At 43.7% G+C, this 19,133-nt stretch overlaps 1 protein-coding gene across 2 annotated transcripts in view; it reads left to right on the top strand.

Annotated features, from left to right (window-relative positions):
* ARHGEF33 (Rho guanine nucleotide exchange factor 33) overlaps positions 1 to 19,133 on the top strand; it is a gene marked incomplete at its 5' end in the record, with an annotated part of 42,951 nt that overhangs the window by 20,089 nt on the left and 3,729 nt on the right. For both annotated transcript variants that reach the window (XM_081100767.1, XM_081100768.1), the window contains 7 exons: positions 3,195 to 3,327; positions 5,153 to 5,236; positions 6,848 to 6,931; positions 8,573 to 8,721; positions 9,725 to 9,889; positions 11,849 to 12,677; positions 15,388 to 15,527. In XM_081100767.1, the coding sequence (XP_080956893.1) occupies positions 3,195 to 3,327; positions 5,153 to 5,236; positions 6,848 to 6,931; positions 8,573 to 8,721; positions 9,725 to 9,889; positions 11,849 to 12,677; positions 15,388 to 15,527 (1,584 nt within the window). The remainder of the gene's footprint in view (positions 1 to 3,194; positions 3,328 to 5,152; positions 5,237 to 6,847; positions 6,932 to 8,572; positions 8,722 to 9,724; positions 9,890 to 11,848; positions 12,678 to 15,387; positions 15,528 to 19,133) is intronic.

Genomic DNA, 19,133 nt, shown 5'->3' with positions numbered 1-19,133 from the left:
CAAATCTTAGCTATTGTAAATTATGCTATGAACATAGGGGTGTAAATATCCTTTCTGATGGGTATTTCTGATTTCTTGGGATATATTCCTAGAAGTGGGATTACTGGGTCAAATGGGAGTTCCATTTTTAATTTTCCACAGTGGCTGCACCAGTCTTGCATTCTTATCAGCAGTGCATGAGGGTTCCTTTTTCTCTGCATTATCGCCGGCACTTGTCGTTTGTTGATTTGTTGATGATAGCCATTCTGACAGGTGTGAGATGGTACCTCATTGTTGTTTTGATTTGCATCTCTCAGATGATTAGTGACCTTGAGCATGTTTTCATATGTCTCTTGGCCTCTTTCAACAAGTGTCTATTTAGGTCCTTTGCCCATTTTTTGATTGGATTGTTTATCTTCCTTTTGTTAAGTTGTATGAGTTCCCTGTAAATTTTGGAGATTAAACCCTTATCAGTGATAACATTAGCAAATACGTTCTCCCATGTAGTGGGCTTTCTTGTTGTTTTGTTGATCGTTTCTTTGCTGTGAAGAAGCTTATTTTGATGTACTGGTTGTTCCATTTATTTTCTCCTTAGTTTCCATTGTCCTAGGAGCTGTATTGGTAAAGATATTGCTACAACATATGTTTGATATTTTGCTGGCTGTGGATTCTTCTAAGATTTTTATGGTTTCCCGTCTTACATGTAAGTTCTTTATCCATTTTGAGTTTATTTTTGTGTATGATTAAGTTGGTAGTCTAGTTTCATTTTTTTGCATGTCCAACACCATTTATTGAAGACACTGTCTTGACTCCATTGTAAGTTCTTGCCTCCTTTGTAAAATATTAATTGAGCATAATGGCTTGGGTCGATTTCTGGGTTCTCTATTCTGTTCCATTGGTCTACTATATGTGTCTGTTCTTGTGCCAGTACCAGGCAGTTTTGAGAACAGCGGCTTTGTAATATAGCTTGATATGTGGTATTATGATCTCTCCAACTTGTTCTTTTTTCTCTGGACTGCTGTGGCTATTCGAGGTCTTTTTTTATTCCATATGCATTTTTGGAGAATTTGTTCTAGGTCTGTGAAATATGCCGTTGGTATTTTAATGGGGATTGTATTGAATGTATAGATTTCTTTGGGTAGTATGAACATTTTAACGATGTTGATTCTACCAATCCATGAACACAGTATATTCTTCCATTTGTTTATGTCTTCCTCTATCTCTTTTTTTCAATGTCCTGTAGTTTTCCGAGTATAGGTTTTTACTTCCTTAGTTAAGTTTATCCCAAGTATCTTAATTTTTTTTGTTGCAATAGTAAATGGGATTTGTTTGTTTGTTTGTCTTTCTGTGAGTTCATTATTAGTGTATAAAAAAGCCATACATCTTGGGTGTTAACTTTGTATCCTGCTACATTGCCAAATTCATTTATTAAGTCTAGCAGGTTTTTTTATGGAGTCTTTAGGGTTTTCTATGTACAATATCATGTCATCTTCAAATAAGATGGCACATATTTATCAAATTTGGTTATATCTAGCTGGGGAAGTTCAGGAGTTATTTGGGCTAATACTGAACTGCAAGAGCTAACTTATCAATTTGAAACTATAACTGGATTTCCCCTGATTGCTTTTATTTCCCTCATTATTTAAGTACTGGACTGTGAGAGTTGAAGTAATTTTGGAGGCTTTCAAAAGAATATGCTAACTACTATGTTTACATAATTTCACTCCTGGTAAGGAACAGAAAAAAAGTTGAGCACTCAATACTTCCATCGTCATGAAAAAGTTGCTTCTGGGAGTCAGGTCTGGATTATACAAAACAGTGAAGTAGGGTCAGTATGTTTTGCCTTCTTTCTTCCTCTGTTCTTCATCTCCTGGCTCACTTCTTCCATATCACTTCCTGATTTCAAATAATATCCTTATTGAATTAAAAAGACTTTTTTAAGGCCTGTTTTCAATATTTGGTATAGAATCCACTGTAGGTCATTGCTCTTCATGTAACTTATGTGTTTCCATGATACTTGATGGGAGCTGTAGCCTTCTCTGACCCCACCCTGAAATCTCAACTGTTATCCCAGTGACAGTCCAGGAGGTATCCTGGACTCCAACCAAGTTACCAGCTCTCCAACTCTGCAAGTACACTGGCCACAGTGTAGCAGAAGGCAGTGTTCTCAAAAGAAGAGGAGGGAGGCAGAAAGAAAGGAGGAGAGACTGAGATAAGGCAGAGCAGAAGAGAGTCCCAGTGAGGCCAGAGGAGAGGAGAGGAGAGGAGAGGAGAGGAGAGGAGAGGAGAGGAGAGGAGAGGAGAAGAGAGAATCCAATACAAGACAGATTACATAACCTATATAGACACCCATCCCATAGTCTGATTTCATCACCGTGCCCGAACACCTTTCAGTGTCACACCAGCATTATTATTACCCAAAGTCATTGGTAGCCTCTCGGTGGGGAGAAACTCTTATCTAACTCTCTTGTTGGTGCAGCATTACATTCTTTCAGTTCAATCAGCTGAGCTTTCTTCCATCAGCTTTACAGTCTTCTCCCAGTCCAGCTGTCTCTGGGCCACCCTCCAAATCTCTGTTCTGGACAGGGATTACTTAGATCTTCCAAGTCCACTGCACCAGCCTAAGAGCTCAGATCAGGAGGCCTCTCCTCTTGAGCTTCTGGATCAGTTGGCCTCACATATGTGGAGACTGGTGGCCTAGCAGGTGGAGGGGCGGCAGAGAGAAGTGGAAGAAATCCTTGTAACATGGTTCAACACACAATAGTATAGGAGCCATCAGGAAAGGGGCCTTTTTATATCCTGAAGATATCTGCTGTCAGGTCTACAAAGACACATTTTTCTTTCTTTTTTTAAAAAATATATTTTTATTGATTTCAGAGAGGAAGTGAGAGGGAGAAAGAGATAGAAATATCAATGATGAGAGAAAATCATTGATCAGCTGCCTCCCGCAAGCCCCACACTGGAGATGGAGACTGCAATCCTGGCATGTGCCCTTGACCAGAATCGAACCTGGGACTCTTCAGTCCGCAGATCGACACTCTATCCACTGAGCCAAATCAGCTAGGGCCAAACTTTTATTTCTTAATCCTAAATGTAGACCTGTGACTCAGAATAGTTTGAATAACTGGGAAAATGGGACCTACTGCACATATTCTTAAAGGGTTTTTTCTTCTCCACACCTGGCTTGTGTGATCCTGTCTCTCTTCTGTTTCAAGCCTCTTCCCTGGCTCTTTACGGTACCTTGTCCAGCAGCACCTAGATTTGCTTCATGCTCTGCAGGAAAGGGTCCTGAAATGGCCACGCCAAGGAGTCCTTGGAGATTTATTCCTGAAATTAACAAATGATGAGGTAAGTTTTTAAAAAATTCTTTTTTTTTTTTAGTAACTCAATAAATATTTAGTTAAGCAAATTCACCAACACTGAGCACCTACCATGGACCAGCACACAGCCTGGAAAGTCGTAGGTGCTCAAACTATGCTGAATGGTTAAGTGATTGTTGGAAGCAGGAAATGTAGGAGCGGAAATGGGGAGGGAAGAGATCTCTCTGTGTCCCATGTTGTCTTCCGTCTCTCCCACAGCTCCGGGGTAAAACATTCTTTATAAATTTGAATTATATTCATGTCTCCCTCATCTACTTCTCTTAATAGAGAACCTAAAATCAGTGAATTTCAGAATTAAAGGAACTGCTAAGATCTAACCTCCTCATTCTACAGATAATGAAATAAAGTTCAGAGAACTTAAGACTGCTGAAACCACCCAGCTAGCTAGATAGTTGCAGATCTGTGACTAGAACCCAAGTTTTCTCATTTTCAGTTTATCACTTTCCACTGTACTATAACTGCTGCCATTGAACATGCATGTGTGTGTATGTACATATATGTATTTGTGTAGAAATATATGCATGTACATATAAATCCATACATATAAAATAAGTATGTGAAGGTTTATATATAGGTTATGTACTTTCACTTACTTCATTCCTTAGAGATTTGAAAAATGTGATGGGCAGCTATTTGTCTGGAATGTTTTTTGTTTTCACTTGGAGAGGGTCTTAAGTTTCAAATTTCTATGTGGTTCTACAAATTAAATATGATCCAGGCCAGAAACTGCAAACTCAAATACCTACAAAGTAAGCTGAGTTTAATACAATACGGACTGTTGGGAAGTGAGTTTAAGTGGAGCACATATGCTTTGCTACAAGGAATAGCTACTCACCTTTATCCAATTATTATGTAGAGGGGAAAAGACTCAAGTTGCCAGATCGGATATTTTAAGAGCAGATGGAAATCCAAAATTTTGTGTGAAATTTTCTTCTTAAAAACAGTATGTGGGATAATTAAAACTAGTCTGCAAGCCAGATTTTGCCTGCAGTCAAATCAAGGATTGTGGATAATAATACAAAGTTTACAAATTGTCTAGTTGTATAGATTTGTTTGATTTTTTTTTTCCACATCACTTTTACTCATTTGTATTTGGCATGCTTTCTTGGGCTGAGAATTGTTATTTCTGTGGGAATATAACTTTGGAAGCTGAGAATTGTTTTCCTGAAGGCATATTGCATAGGTGAACATGCAATTAGTGGGAAAAAGTTGAGAACCACTTGTTTAGCCACTAGGAAGTAGGTTGGACAAAGTTCCTCATTTGGATGTAGATGATTTTGAAATTAAAAGTAATTTTAGGAGACCGGATGAAAGAAGGTGAAGGGATTAGCCAAAGAACATATATGCTTAGCTATGAACACAGTGTGGTTATGGCCAGAGGCAGGTGTAGGGCGGGCTGGGTGTAAAGGAGGGGCAGAATGGGGGACAACTCAACAATAAAAAATAAAAAAAATTTAAAAAGTAATTTTAAAACAAAATATGCATTTTTGTCATTAAGCAATTTAAAAATACCTTTTCAATTTATGTAATTCCTCTTCTCTGCCTTCGTTTATTTATCATTTCATTTTCTCTCATTAAAGTAGGAATATTGAGTTTTGGTTCCCAAGTCCATAGGCATATCTACCTTAAAACAAGTTTTTTAAAAAAAGATGAATAAAAACCAAAAACATATTAATGAACATATTAAATGAATAATTAAGCTAAATCTCTGCAAAGTGCTTTTTATTTCTTTAAAAAATAGTTATCATTCATGTTTCAGGTTCTTACCATGCATTTTTATATTTGTTTTCAAGAATAATTTCTTGGATTATTATGTTGCCTACCTGAGGGACCTGCCTGAATGCATCTCTTTGGTTCATGTTGTTGTTCTGAAGGAGGTAAGTTCACTCTACCTGTGCACTGCCCTTTGGTTACATGTGTACTATATGATGCTTCTCATCCTCCCAGGAAATACAGCAAATGCACTCGGAGCTTGTCCTTCAGGTTGGGAATGGTTTGAACAGAGCCACTGACACTCCTCCCTGGGGTTAAAGAAGCCCACTCAAGGATCAGTACCATTGCTTTGGTCCTTGCCCTCCCTGCCTTGCTGACCCTGTTCCATTCCACTGGAAGTTAGGCAAAGTAAACAGGTTTTCTGAGCTACAGCCTGCATGCTGTATGAGGGTTTTTGTTTTGTTTTGTTTTTAGATAATATGATCTGAATTTATATAATCTAAATATTAAACTTAAGTCATTCTGTAACTGTCAGTTTCTAAGATTATAAAGTGATTCTAGTCATGTAGCTTTAAGAGTTGCTAATGTAGTCCTAGCTGGTTTGGATCAGTGGATAGAGTGTCAGCCTGCAGACTGAAGGGTCCCGGGTTCAATTCCGCCAGGGTTGTGGGCATGATCCCCAGGAGGAGGTGTGCAGGAGGCAGCCAATCAATGATTCCCTGTCATCATTGATGTTTCTATCTCCCTCTCCCTTTCTCTTTAAAATCAATAAAAATGTACTTTAAAAAAGAATTGCTAATGCAATGCTATATTAGGTGCTCAATATGCACATATACTGTTAAGTATGTAACAATTCTAGTTATTTTAGGTTAATAGGAAGAAACCATAACAGAAGCCCTAAAGTTAAGAGTTAATAAAATTTCTTAAGAGGTGAGGTCTTAATTTTCTATATTACCTCATTACTCCCAACCCAGTATAATGCCTACCACATGTTAGTACTCAGAAAATATTTGAGAAAAGGAAAGGACGGGAAGAAGAATGGAGAAAGTCCAACATGTTTCCTGCTGCCAAGACAGCTGGCCAGTTTCTAATCACATCCCATTACCCACTCTCATGAGACTCCAATCGACCCCCAGTGCTTATTAGCAAACCATTGTCATGATTACTTGTAGAACCTTAATGAATCCATTCAAGTTAAATATAATTTTGTTTGTTTCTTAATCCTCACCTGAGGATATTTTTCCATTAGTGTGTAGAGAGTGGAAGGAAGGGGAAGAGACAGTGAGAGGAAAACATTGATGTGAGAGAAACACATTGATTGGTTGCCTCCCATATGCACCCTGACTGGGGCTGGGGATTGAGAATGCAACCGAGGTACGTGCCCTTGACCAGAATCGAACCTGGGACCCTTCAGTCCACAGGCAACACTTTATCCTCTGAGTCAAAACAGCTAGGACTTAAATATAATTTACTGAATGCCCACTTTTGTATAGCGCTGTGCTAATATCTGGAGGTGGGATGGAAGGGGTAGTTTGGAAAGTTGGGTGGATTCAAAAGAAGTACATGATACTCTCCCTGCTAGAAAAGAGTTGTCTCCTTGAGCATGTCCTTGAACAAGTGACGTATCCAATAAGATCAATGCTTTATCTCACTCTAGTCTAGAGGAAGAAAATGCTCTGGGAGTAAACCTTTTCTATTTTGCTGGGACTGATACTAGGGTTTGCAGCCAGAGCTAAAGGGACATTGAAGAATGGTTCTATCTTTTTTTCATTCAGGGTGATGAAGAGATTAAATCTGACATCTATACACTGTTTTTTCATATAGTCCAACGCATCCCTGAATATCTGATACATCTGCAGGTAGGCATGTCTGGGAAAGCTCCCAAAGTGATTTTCAGGCTAAACTCTTGATTTTGGCTTTTGAGAAACACTGGCAGGGATCAGGAAGGAATAATTAATATTTCTAAGTATTTAAATACCTTAAGATTGTTATGATTTCCCCATCCCCACCTTGTGGTATGAGCTAAAATCTCAATCTCTAAATGTGCTTGGTTCATGATGCCGGCTTTTTATGTTCTATCTTCATTTACCAGCAATCTCCACCTCTGCTGATCCAGGATCTTTTAATAGCAGCTCTGAGTACCTATTCAGTCCCTTCTACCTTGATTCTACAGCCATCTAAATATGTCCCCTAACCCCCACTTCCCCCAACCTACCCCCAGTGACTAAGAACTATTTATGTAACCTGCCCACTTAATTCTACCCTTTTTTTTTTTTTGGCTTGATTCCAAGGGTTCACTATACATTGCTTCTGTCTTATGTCACTAAAGAAGTATGAAGAAACTGATGAACTGACTTCTTCACACCCTTTTCCCACAGGACTTGTCCACCTTGGAGGAAGTAGAGTTGAGAGAGGCTCACCAACACCCTTACCCGCCCCTCTTCCTACCACTCATTATCCTGGTTTATTTGCTGACTGATCTTTCTAAGTAATTCAATGAAGCATCTTAGAAATGCTTGGGATTTATCTCAGATAGAAGTAGCCCAGTATCAATATCAAAAGACCTTCTATTATATGTGGCTTTTGATCTTAAAATCATTTCTTCACAGTAATTATTTTCTTTAATCCTTTCAACAGTCTCATGAAATAGGTATCATTATTACCACTTCTTAGATAAGGAAATGGAGAGACAAATAACTTAAATAACTTGTCCACGTTAACACACCTAATAGATGAAAAAATTTGGAACTGAAATCCAGGTCTTGCAAGCAGTATGATAAATAAGAGCCCTGGTTCTATTGGCTGACTTGAGTTCAGATCCTGGCTCTGCTACTAACTAGATGTGTAACCTTATGAAGACTAGCTGACTTTGCTATATACCCTGATTCCCTTGTTAAACGAAGATGATAATGGTACCTATCTTATGAGGCTATGGTAAAAATTAAATGAGAAAATACATGTGCAGGCTTAGAGCTTGGCAATAGGAAGTACTCGATAAATGTTAGCTTTTCCAAATTCAAGTTGTATGATGTTCTACTACAGCACAGTAGGCAATGTAATAGGAGCAACCACCAAGCCAGCCACCAAGCCAGCCATAAACATCACTCCTCTTCCAGAGTGCCTTGGTATTTATTTCACATTTTTACCACTGGTCTGACTCCTATGAGTCTCATAAATATTGCTTTTTCAGCAGTAATTGTTAAAACGGGCTCCATTACCTCAAAAAATCTAATTAATAGATCCAACTTTTCAGATGGAATTATCCTATGTTCACATCCAACTCAAACAAGAGCAATAGTGACTATTATTTTCCTTTCGTGTGATGGACAAAGAAAACAGCAAGTGTGACTTTTCAGCTTATAATTAGATGGGCCATATGTATTGTTGTTTTTAGTAAATGGCTACCAAACTCTCACAGCACATCAAGGCAAGGTACAGAAGAAACAAAACAACTTTTCATTCTAATTATGCAATGCTGCTTCCTTTTTTCCTTCATCCAGAACGTCCTGAAGTTCACAGAGCAGGAACACCCTGACTATTACCTACTTCTGGTGTGTGTTCAGCGCCTTCGAGTATTTATCTCACACTACACCCTGCTGTTTCAATGCAATGAGGATTTGCTTATTCAGAAACGGAAAAAGCTCAAGAAGTAAGGTTCTGATGGTGCAGTCTAGAGGTTTGATCGAAGGCTTCTGAGAACAGGGTAGAAACAATGTGGGTGTCTGTAACAAGTAACCATATTATATATTCAGTGGCTAACATGCAGTGACAGGAAGTAGAAGAGAGAAGGGGAGGGAAGAGAGGTAGCCAAAATGGCTAGAATATGTAGGCACCTACTACCTGGTGGAAATTAGAAAAATAGGCACGTTCAGCCTAATGCCAATACAGGCCCCCCCCCCCCCCTTAACTCATGTTGACTATCACAAAAATAGTTGTTCCCCTAAACTTGCCAGGTTTAAAAATACAGTTTCAAGGCCAGCATGTGGTTTCTTTCATTAATTCAACAGACAGTTATTGAGCACCGATTTGTGTGAATCAGGTACTGTTCTATACAGAATATACTGCAATAAAAAATACAGACAAAAATCTTTGCCACATGGAGCTTACTTTCTAGACCTGGTCATCCAGCTAATAAATAAGTTAGATGCCGATAAGTGCTATGAATAAAAATAAAACAAGTAAGGGAGGGGATGGTGGTTGAATAGATTTCATGCTAAGAAGGAACAGGAAGATTAGGGAGAATCGGGGCTTCAGAGAGAATAGAAGCAACAATAGCAGAGCTTCCTAATGACCTGGATTTCCTTCAACCTCATCACATCTCAATAAGGAACACTGAGTCTGTGGGTACTTTCAGACAAGAGAAAGGTGCTCTCTTCCAAGCCATGGCTCCTCTAATGGAGAACATCTCCCTGTACTACCCCTTTCCTACTCAATTCAGCCAATTAATCAGCATCATTACTCTTGCCTAACATCCAGTTTGTACCCTACTATGTAAGCAATCGAGTATGTAGAGGGCCCTGGAGAGAGAACTTTACAGCTGAGCTTCATCTGAGAAACACTGTCTCCCCCCTATCTTTCTTGCCATAATCTGCGTGTTCAGAGAGCCAGTTTCCCACTGTGTACTCTGAGAATTACTACTTCCATTCTATTAGGTCATCCATGGCGAAGCTGTACAAAGGGCTGGCTTCCCAGTGTGCCAATGCTGGGCAAGACGCTTCCCCCACTGCAGGCTCTGAGGCTGCCCGCGACAGTGGGATCCACTCAGAAGAGATGCTGCAACCCTACTCTCCTGCTCCAGGTTCTGGCCCTGCTATCACGTAAGCACCTGTTGCTGTGGAGATTAATGACAAGGCCTTGGGGTCCCAGGTGGTCTGTGTGGGGTAGCTGGCCAGCCTGGATTAGGAGTATGACCAACAGAACTCCTCCCTCCCTCTTGCCCCATCAAGTCTCTATGTGACAGGCAAGCAGCTGACCCAATGTTTGTGTCCGAGAGGAAGGCACTAAGAATGCTAAGGGGCAGCCTAGAGGCTGAGGTTACTCCCAACAACTGGATTGCAGGTAACCATCCTCTATACCAGCGGTTCTCAACCTGTGGGTCGCGACCCCTTTGGGGGTCGAACGACCCTTTCACAGGGGTCGCCTAAGATCATCGGAAAACACATATATAATTACATATTGTTTTTGTGATGAATCACTATGCTTTCATTATGTTCAATTTATAACAGTGAAATTGGGGGTCACCACAACATGAGGAACTGTATTAAAGGGTCGCGGCATTAGGAAGGTTGAGAACCACTGCTCTATACCTACAGCATAAGTCTCTGGGTTTGAACAATGATAGTCTGGAAAGAGTGCTATAAGAAGACAGGAAGGCATTTTACAAACCCTCAGAAGGATGGGAACCCACTTAAGGTCACCAAAACAGAGAGTGGAGGGAAAGGGAATCCCAGTCAGGGGTCAGTAAAAAAGTCTGGGCTCTGAGGATAAGAAATGGGTCTGAGCCCTCTTTGGCTCAGTGGATACAGCCTTGGCCTGCGGACTGAAGGGTTGTGGGTTTGATTCCAGTCAAAGACACATGCCCAGGTTGCAGGCTTGAACCCCAGGAAGTGGCATGCAGAAGGCAGCCAATCAATGATTCTGTCATCATTGATGTTTTTCTCTCTCCCTTCCTCTCTGAAATATATAAATAGATAGATAGATAGATAGATAGATAGATAGATAGATAGGTAGATAGATATAGATATGTCTGAGGTGATCCAGAAAGAATATTGTTCAGCCTTTCCCAATTCTCCTTGAAGCTTTCTCAGAAAGTGACTTCATAAGCCCTTCTTCACTTCTGGTAGCTTCTCTGAAAGCTGTTCTGAGCAGTGGATGGACCTGACAGCCTTTCAAGGTCTCTGCATACAACCCTCTAACACACTAAGATGAATTCTCATTCTGCAAACTTTCTTGATGATCTTTAATGATTAGACATTTATACATCTGGGACCTATTTTACTTCTGAAAGAAAAGGATAAAGTCAACTTGGCTACTTTAGGAACCAGGACTTCTGGAAGGAAAAGGGAAACCAAAAACTCAAAATTCCAAATCCCCACTTTACCAAATACAGACAATTCTACAGATAATTTCTGCTTTGGGTTTTATTCTTTAAAAAAAATAAAAAAAAAATATCTATCTACCTATCTCTATATAGATAGATAGATAGATAGATAAATTTTACTGGTTTCAGAGAGGAAGGGAGAGAAGGGAGAGACAGAAAGATCAATGATCAGAAAGAATCATTTTTCGTCTGCCTCTCGCATGTTCCCCACCGGGGAACCGAGCCCGCAACCCAGCCAAGTGCCCTTGACCAGAATAGAACCCAGGACCCTGCAGTACGCAGGCCGACGCTCTCTCCACGGAGCAGAACCAGCCAGGGCGAGAGAGGAGAGAAAAGAGTTACCTCGGGGCCCTGACACGTGTGGGGAGGGGCAGCGCTCCCACGTGGGGAGTGATGCCCATCCTGGGCGCACCAGCCATCTCTACGCAGTGCCTCTGTGCTCGGGCGGGGGCTCCAGGCGCCCACTTTTCAGCAGGTCATTTCCACGCTCCTGCTTGAAGGGGCCGGGGCTCGTGGGCGCTTGGCAGGTACCACATGGCGGTGCTTGGGCGGGGCAGGGAGCAGAACCAGCAGTTTCGCGCCCCAGCGGCGTCAGGCTCCGTGTGGCCCCCCCCCCCCCCGGCCTGCGCTAACCGGGCCTTACGCACCCCTCTTCTGCCTTGTCTCCCCTGTAAAGGCACCTGATGCCCCCCATGAAGAAAGGCCAACAGCAGCAAAGCCTGATGGACAGCATGCAGCCCGGGAAGCCCGGCGACTGGGAGATGGAGGGCAGGAAGCACGAGAGGCCCGACAGCCTCCTGGCGCCGGCGCAATTCTGCCCCGCCGAGCAGGACGGGAAGGCGCTCTCGGGGCCCCTGCAGTCCATCCCGGAGATGGACTTCGAGCCTTCGCCCGCCGAGCCCTCGCTGGGCAACGTGGAGCGCTCCCTGCGCGCCCCGGCCGAGCTGCTGCCCGACGCCCGCGGCTTCGCGCCCTCGGCCTACGAGGAGTTCGAGTACGGCGGCGAGCTCTTCGCGCTGCCCGCGCCCTACGACGAGGAGCCTTTCCAGGCGCCGGCCCTCTTCGAGAACTGCTCGCCCGCCTCCTCCGAGTCCAGCCTGGACATCTGCTTCCTGCGGCCCGTCAGCTTCGCCATGGAGGCCGAGCGGCCGGAGCACGCGCTGCAGCCGCTGCCCAAGAGCGCCACGTCGCCGGCGAGCAGCAGCGGCGCCTACAAGCTGGAGGCGGCGCAGGCGCAGGCGCACGGCAAGGCCAAGCCGCTGAGCCGCTCGCTCAAGGAGTTCCCGCGCGCGCCGCCCGCCGAGGGCGTGGCCCCGCGCCTCTACAGCACGCGCAGCAGCAGCGGCGGCCGCGCGCCGCTCAAGGCCGAGCGCGCCGCGCAGGCGCACGGCTCGCATGGCTCGCACGGCTCGGCCGCCGCCGCCGCCGCCCGCGGCGCGCCCAGGACCTACTTCCCCCAGCAGAGGTCCCAAAGCGAAAAGCAGACCTATTTGGAAGTAAGGAGGGTAAAGTAAAACCGAACCCAAACCCGGGCCTACCTGTCCAGGGAGCAGCCTGGCCTCACCTGCAGCGTGGAGGGGGCCTTGCCAGGTGGGGAGCGGCCGGCTGGGCGGCCGGCTGGGCGAGTCCCAACGGCCTGTTAAGGCAGGTGCTGGGGTCAGGGCTTGTCCTAACCTCAGTTGCCCTCAAGGGAGAGTGTTAGCGTCCGCCCTCCACTTGGCACCATGCCCTGCATGGGTATGTATGACGGCAAAGAGATCTAAAAGACACACCTGCTTCCCCGCCACCCCCGCACCCACGGAAAGAGTTAGGGGTCTCCTCTGCCTTCCTGCACAAGCTGCAGCACCTCAGGGTGCTTCACTTTAAATTATATATATATATATATATATATATATATATATATACACACACATATATATATATACATATATATATTATTAATTTTTTACAGAGAGGAAGGGGGAGGGATAGAGAGTTAGAAACATCGATGAGAGAGAAACATCGATCAGCTGCCTCAGCTGCCTCCTGCATACCCCCTATTGGGGATGTGCCTGCAACCAAGTCACATGCCCTTGCCCGGCATCGAACCTGGGACCCTTGAGTCCGCAGGCCGACGCTGCATCCACTGAACCAAACCGGTCAGGGCAGGGTCCTTCACTTTCAAAGCATGGCAGGCAAGTCCCCGCCTGCCTGTTTCTTCCTTTGCCCGTGAGGCACACACACCTCCTTGTTTAAATGTTCACAATATCCAACACTGCCGCCTCACTCCACTCCCTGACCCGTGCCAGCTCGCGTGCAGCTCGGGCAGACACGAGTTGCCCTGCCTCACTGTGGACTCCCTGCAAAGTTCACGGCAAAGACAAGCTCGTTTCCCGTTGACTGGAAACAGGTGTCACGTGGCTTTGCAGACTCCCGCGGGACGGAGACAACACAAAATAGGCAGGGAAGCATTGATCCACCAGCTGGCCTCCATGTCACCGTTTTGCTATCTGACCTTGGTCTGAAGGTTTGGGGACAGTTCAGGAGGTCAGACCCTCGTCTTTAGGCTTTAAGAAAGAAAGACAGTATGCTTTCTGCAAAGAACGCCTGACTAGGTGTGGGGAGATCTGTGTTCTAGTCCTGACCCCGCTGCCAAATAGCTGTGGGCTTCTGGTCAGGGCGCTTGGCTTCTCGGTGCCTCCAGTTTTCACATCTGTAAAAATAAGACAATATATACCTTTCCCACCTCACAGTCCTGTTGTGAGGATCAGGACAAAGAAGATAAACTTGGTCAGTATGCTTTTCAAAGTATGGAATGCTATACAAGTGCAAGATATTATCAAGAGCATGATGCCACAGAAAGATTTTCCTTAAACGATTAATAGACTTCGTTTCTAAATAGTCCCTAAAAGCCCATTTCTCAAAGTGTGGTTCTTGGGCCAGGAATGAATGAATGCATTACCTACCTGGGAGCTTGTTATAAATGCAGAATGTGGGCCCCCTCCCAGACCTACTGAGTCAGAATCTGCATTTTAGCCAGATTCCTGGATGATTCAGAGAAACATGAAGTGCAGTTGGGCAGGAGCGTAACCTACACCACAGCTTTTCAAAATCTTAAGTGTGTGTAACTCCAGAGATTCTGGTTCAGAAAATCTGGGTGGGGCTTAGGGAGCTATATTTTAAATAAAGGCCCCAGTTGATCCTGTAGCCCCAGGACCACACTTGGAGAAATACCACACTAACCCATCAAGATGTTGGTCTCCATGGTTTAGTTTTGAACCTTAGTAGAATATCAGAGAATCTCTAGATCTGCTACTACAATCCCAAGTTAAGGTCTCAAATTCAAACCCATATGTTTCTTGAAGAAAAAAAAAAAATTCATCCCCGATCTTTGCTTCTCTATCAGCAAGCAGTTATCCATCTAATTCATGAAACTTTCAGGGTGGCTTTTGTTTTGACTTCTTGGGTTCAAAATTAAGCATCTATTTTTGTTTGCTTTAAATTGCAGTCACCTTTAAGTAAATATTTTGTTCATATGGAACATAAATATATATTCATATCTATTTTAGTTAGCACATCTCACAGTTAAAAAGAAACTAGAGAGTTCACAAAAGATAGAGCCTTATTTTTACTTTACAGTTCCAAATTGCGTGAACTAAGAATTGTAAAAGCTGTATTAAAGGCATATGTGCAGGTTGGAAATATTAATTGATACTTACTTTTAAACAGATATAACCTCTTAAAAACTCCTTCTTTTATGTCTAAAATGAAGAGTTAGGAACATTAGTTTAAAACTACTATTACAATCAAGCAGCTTTCTTATTCTGTAGAAAGAGAAACATACCCAGAACTGTGAGGGTCCTACATCTGGTTTCTCAGCAAGGTGGTATTTGTGCCAGAAGAAGTTATTCTCTATACTCTGTAAACATTTGCCAATTTCCTTTAATTCCTGGTCTTTAATGATTGTTATATCATATAGGATTATGATATAGACTCTAGACTCTTTGCCTTGATACATAGAAAATACTGCTACACTCAGCAGAAAATATCCTCTTTTCAACTACTAATTTCTTAATTAGCCTAGGTTTGCTGTAGTTGGAATAGGGTACCCACCATTAGTCTTTGGGGGTGGAAGAGGAAAGTGACCGAGCTTAAAAAAAAAAAAATGTCCCACAGTCAGGATAGATGTTAACGATGGAACAGAGTGAAAAAGAAATCCCTCTTTTGTGTTTTCAGGAGATGCACTTAGAAGACGCCACCAGATTCTGTCCAAAGGAAGAAAGAGAAAGTGAACAAACGTCTTTCAGCGATCAAAACCCCAGGCAAGACCAGAAAGGGGGCTTTCGCAGCTCCTTCCGCAAGCTCTTTAAAAAGAAGTGAGTAGCCCTTAGACAAGACAGCATTGTAACTCATTTCCCTTTGGGCTGAGTCTTGAGGTTTTAATAGTAATAAGTATGGAGTAGCCTGGTTTCACACAATGGCTTCAAGCTCAGTGCCTGCTCCCAGTAACCACGATTCATGCAGGTGAAGATGTTTCTCCTTGTAATCTCCTAGAGTAAAAGCAAACTCAGCTCTGTCCTCTGCCTCTTCTATCTTTTAGCCCTACTTCCTTGCTCCCAAAGTCACGTGTCCTGAGCAGAGTGAGCAGAGGTGGTCCCCTGGGAAATGAGCTGGTGACCATGGAATTCCTTTTAGCCTGGGAGGAGTGGGATCCTGTATGGGAGTTGGAAGCAATGGAAAGTTTTCTAAGGCATCTCAGCACTTCTGCCTGTAGGGCCCTAGAGTACTGTTTATTGGGACTTGCAGTGTCTTCCCTATCTGAAATGATTGAATTGATTTGGCTTGGGCCTTAGTTAAAAAAATCACTGTAACGGAGTTTCCACACTCCATAGGAGGCAAAAACAAGCCATTTCCCTTCTCTGGTCCTTCTTTTTGGCCAGCACTTACCATCCCTGTTTTACATACTGGGAGACAGTGGTCTAACCCCAGCATGAAATGTAAGGAACATACTGTGAAAGTCCAGCCATTGCACACCTGAGAAACTGCAGTCTCTATTGCCACTGGTCCTCAGGCCTACTTCACTCTTCCTTAGAGAGATTTCCCCCTGCTGCTTAGTTTTTCTTGGTGGAGGAGGGTGTTGCAGTCAGTTTTAAACAGTACGTCTTCATATTTTAGTGGATGGAAAAGTTAAGGACATTATTGCAGCCATTGGAGAGTTTCTAATAAATGAGGAAGCACAGGAAAATCACGTTCCTAAAGGTAGAGGTTCCTGGGCTGATTTAGATAATGAATTATCTTGATGAAAGAATTGGGGGCAGGCATGGAGTGAGGACTCTTTTTTTGATAGTTTGTCTAATTCTTCTCCCTTGGGGAGAGTCGTACTGAGATCAGTGGGTCTCTGCTGGTCCTCACCTGTTGTTACTAGAAGAAGGGGAAATAGGCAGAGACAGAAACATGACTCAATCAGAAACAGCCCTACCCTGCAAAGTCCCCTTTCAGTTTCGCTGAGGCAGCCTCATGCACACAGGCATGGCTTTTGCTGGATCCCTTGATTTAGGGTGAGGAGTTAAGAATTGTATCTCTCTTTAGGATCACAGACTTAGTGCCTACTTGTGTCAAGAGTAGAGAAACCTGGAGGCAGACAACTCCCCTGCCTGACCTTGGGATTTAGGTTCCTAAATCCTTCTAGCAGCGGTCCTCAACCTTCCTAATGCCGCGACCCTTTAATACAGTTCCTCATGTTGTGGTGACCCCCAACCATAACATTATTTTCGTTGCTACTTCATAACTGTCATTTTGCTACTGTTATGAATCGTAAGGTAAATATCTGATATGCAGGATGTATTTTTATTGTTCGCGACCCACAGGTTGAGAACCGCTGTAAGGGCACTGCTTGAACCTTTGTCTTTTTAACCACAGTATTCCCAAAATACACAGCCACCTTTTGCCCGCTGCCATTTTTAATGACTGGGTACTGTCTGTTGGAAAGCAATGAGCCCTGGATCCACCACTGTTTTGTTTTTTTTTTGTTTTTTTACAAACTGCCATGTTTTGGAGAGATGGAAGAAAATGCTGTGCAGTTACTTGAGGCAGAGGGAATAGATTTATCCTCTCTGTGTGCAGGCGGCACAACTAGGAGCAATGGGTGAGAGGAAGAACTTTCTAAAAATGTAACTGCCTAGAACTGGAGCTGGCTGCCTGGTGAGGGAGTGGCTTCTCTTTGGGAGAAGGTAGATGACCCTGGTCAGGGGCGTTATGACAAGGATTCCCACCTGGGTGAGAGATTGTCCAGGACAGTCACCTGAGTCATGTCCAGGGCTGAGATTTGCTTTGTCTGTAGTTTGACTTTGTTGTGGATCAATCTGCCTAATCACGTCTTTTTAACATCTGACACAAGTCATTAATGTGGCCTTGGGACCCATAATTTTAAAGACTCACCATGTGGAAGACCCGATTTTATCTTTCTATAGCTCCTTCACAGCCCTCAGTGCAATGCTGAGGACTTGCTGTGTGGACGCTTCAAATTCATGTTGGTTAATTGCTTCCAGTCATCTTGCAACTTTTTGGGATCCTTCTTAGAACCAAATGGATTCCCTTACTCCTCTTATCTCTTCTCTTGTATCAGTCCCTCCTGCATCAATCCTATTGCTGCCACCATACTTTGTATTTAAGTTTCGAAGCGTTACATGAATGGCCACACAGATGGCTGCTTCCTCCGGCAGGCTTTCCTGGCTTTTTACATCTGGTGTAGGACTGTGAGCACCACCAGGAGATGCTTGCTTATCGCCTTATGTCCAGGGTACCACACTGAGCACTTTGGGGGTTTGGCCTGGGATCAAGAAACAGCTTGAGTGACTTTTTCTGAGTATTTCCCTGCAAAGACCATGGGACGTTTGCTTCATTATGCTAAGTTAAAGAGGAATGACAAGGAAGCCCCAGTGCAGCATGGAAAGGCCAGGTGCTCTTAGCTGAGAACACACCCTTCTCATCAGTTAGGCATTCTTTCTTGTGTGCATGTGCTTTGTGAGACACTTGTACAGGAATCATGAAAGACATAGTCCCGGGTGCTATGTAGGAGCTCCATGTAGGAGCTGTTACAGAGGACTCTGAAGTTAGGCCTGTGGACAGGCAGATGGAGGAACCAGCAAGAGACTCAGGTCATTCTCCTCCCGTGTGGTTGGGAGATCATTTTGGCAGCAAGCCCTGTGACTAGGAAGTGGTTTACCCTGGGGACTGGAACCATGCCAGAGCCTGGCCTCCGAGGTCCAGAACGGACCAGCGCCAGAAAAGCCGCTGTGTCACATCTGCGGCTCACTGCCTGCCTACCCTACAGCCCTCTGGAGGCTCGTTCCTGTCTACACTGACACACTTTTTGTATCCATAGGGGCTTGTTTGGCTGGTGGCCCCACACACCCAGAATGCTGCTTCGGGATGAAGCTAGGCATGGAGCCAGATGCAACAGAAAACCTGGGAAAGGGTTCTCTTCCCTCTGAGGCTGGGAGGGCCGGATGCTCATACCCACAAGGATTCAAAAGGGAGAGTCAAGTTGACATCTTTAAAAAAATCCTGAAAAATACCCAAGACACTTGGGGAAAAGAATGATCCCCTGTTTCTGTCTCAGGCACATCTGTCCTGGGTAGATAGACACCAGGTCATATGTCTCTGAAAGCTGTCCAGAATTAATCAGAAGAAAGACCACATATCTTAACGTGTGAAAGGTTAAGTGACTTTCAAGTTTTAAATGAGGAGCCTTAGAAGCCAGGAGCAGACCTAGTGTGATAGGCTGATGCTGGACTGAATCCTTATCCCCCTGCCTTTGAGAGGATGGGAGGCAAACTATCCCATTCTAGAAGGATCTATATGGAGGTTGTCAAAGACTCAAGTGTAGACTATCCTGAAGTCTCAGGCAGATGTTACTTCATATTTGTATATAAATCTTGCACTTAGGTTAATAAGAATTCTTGGTTTGGGGTGTGACATAG

This window comes from Myotis nattereri (assembly GCF_964212035.1).
Source record: "Myotis nattereri genome assembly, chromosome: 10".
NCBI lineage: Eukaryota > Metazoa > Chordata > Mammalia > Chiroptera > Vespertilionidae > Myotis > Myotis nattereri.
The sequence above is the reverse complement of the archived record's forward strand: the minus strand, read 5'-3'. Positions and strand labels throughout refer to the sequence as shown.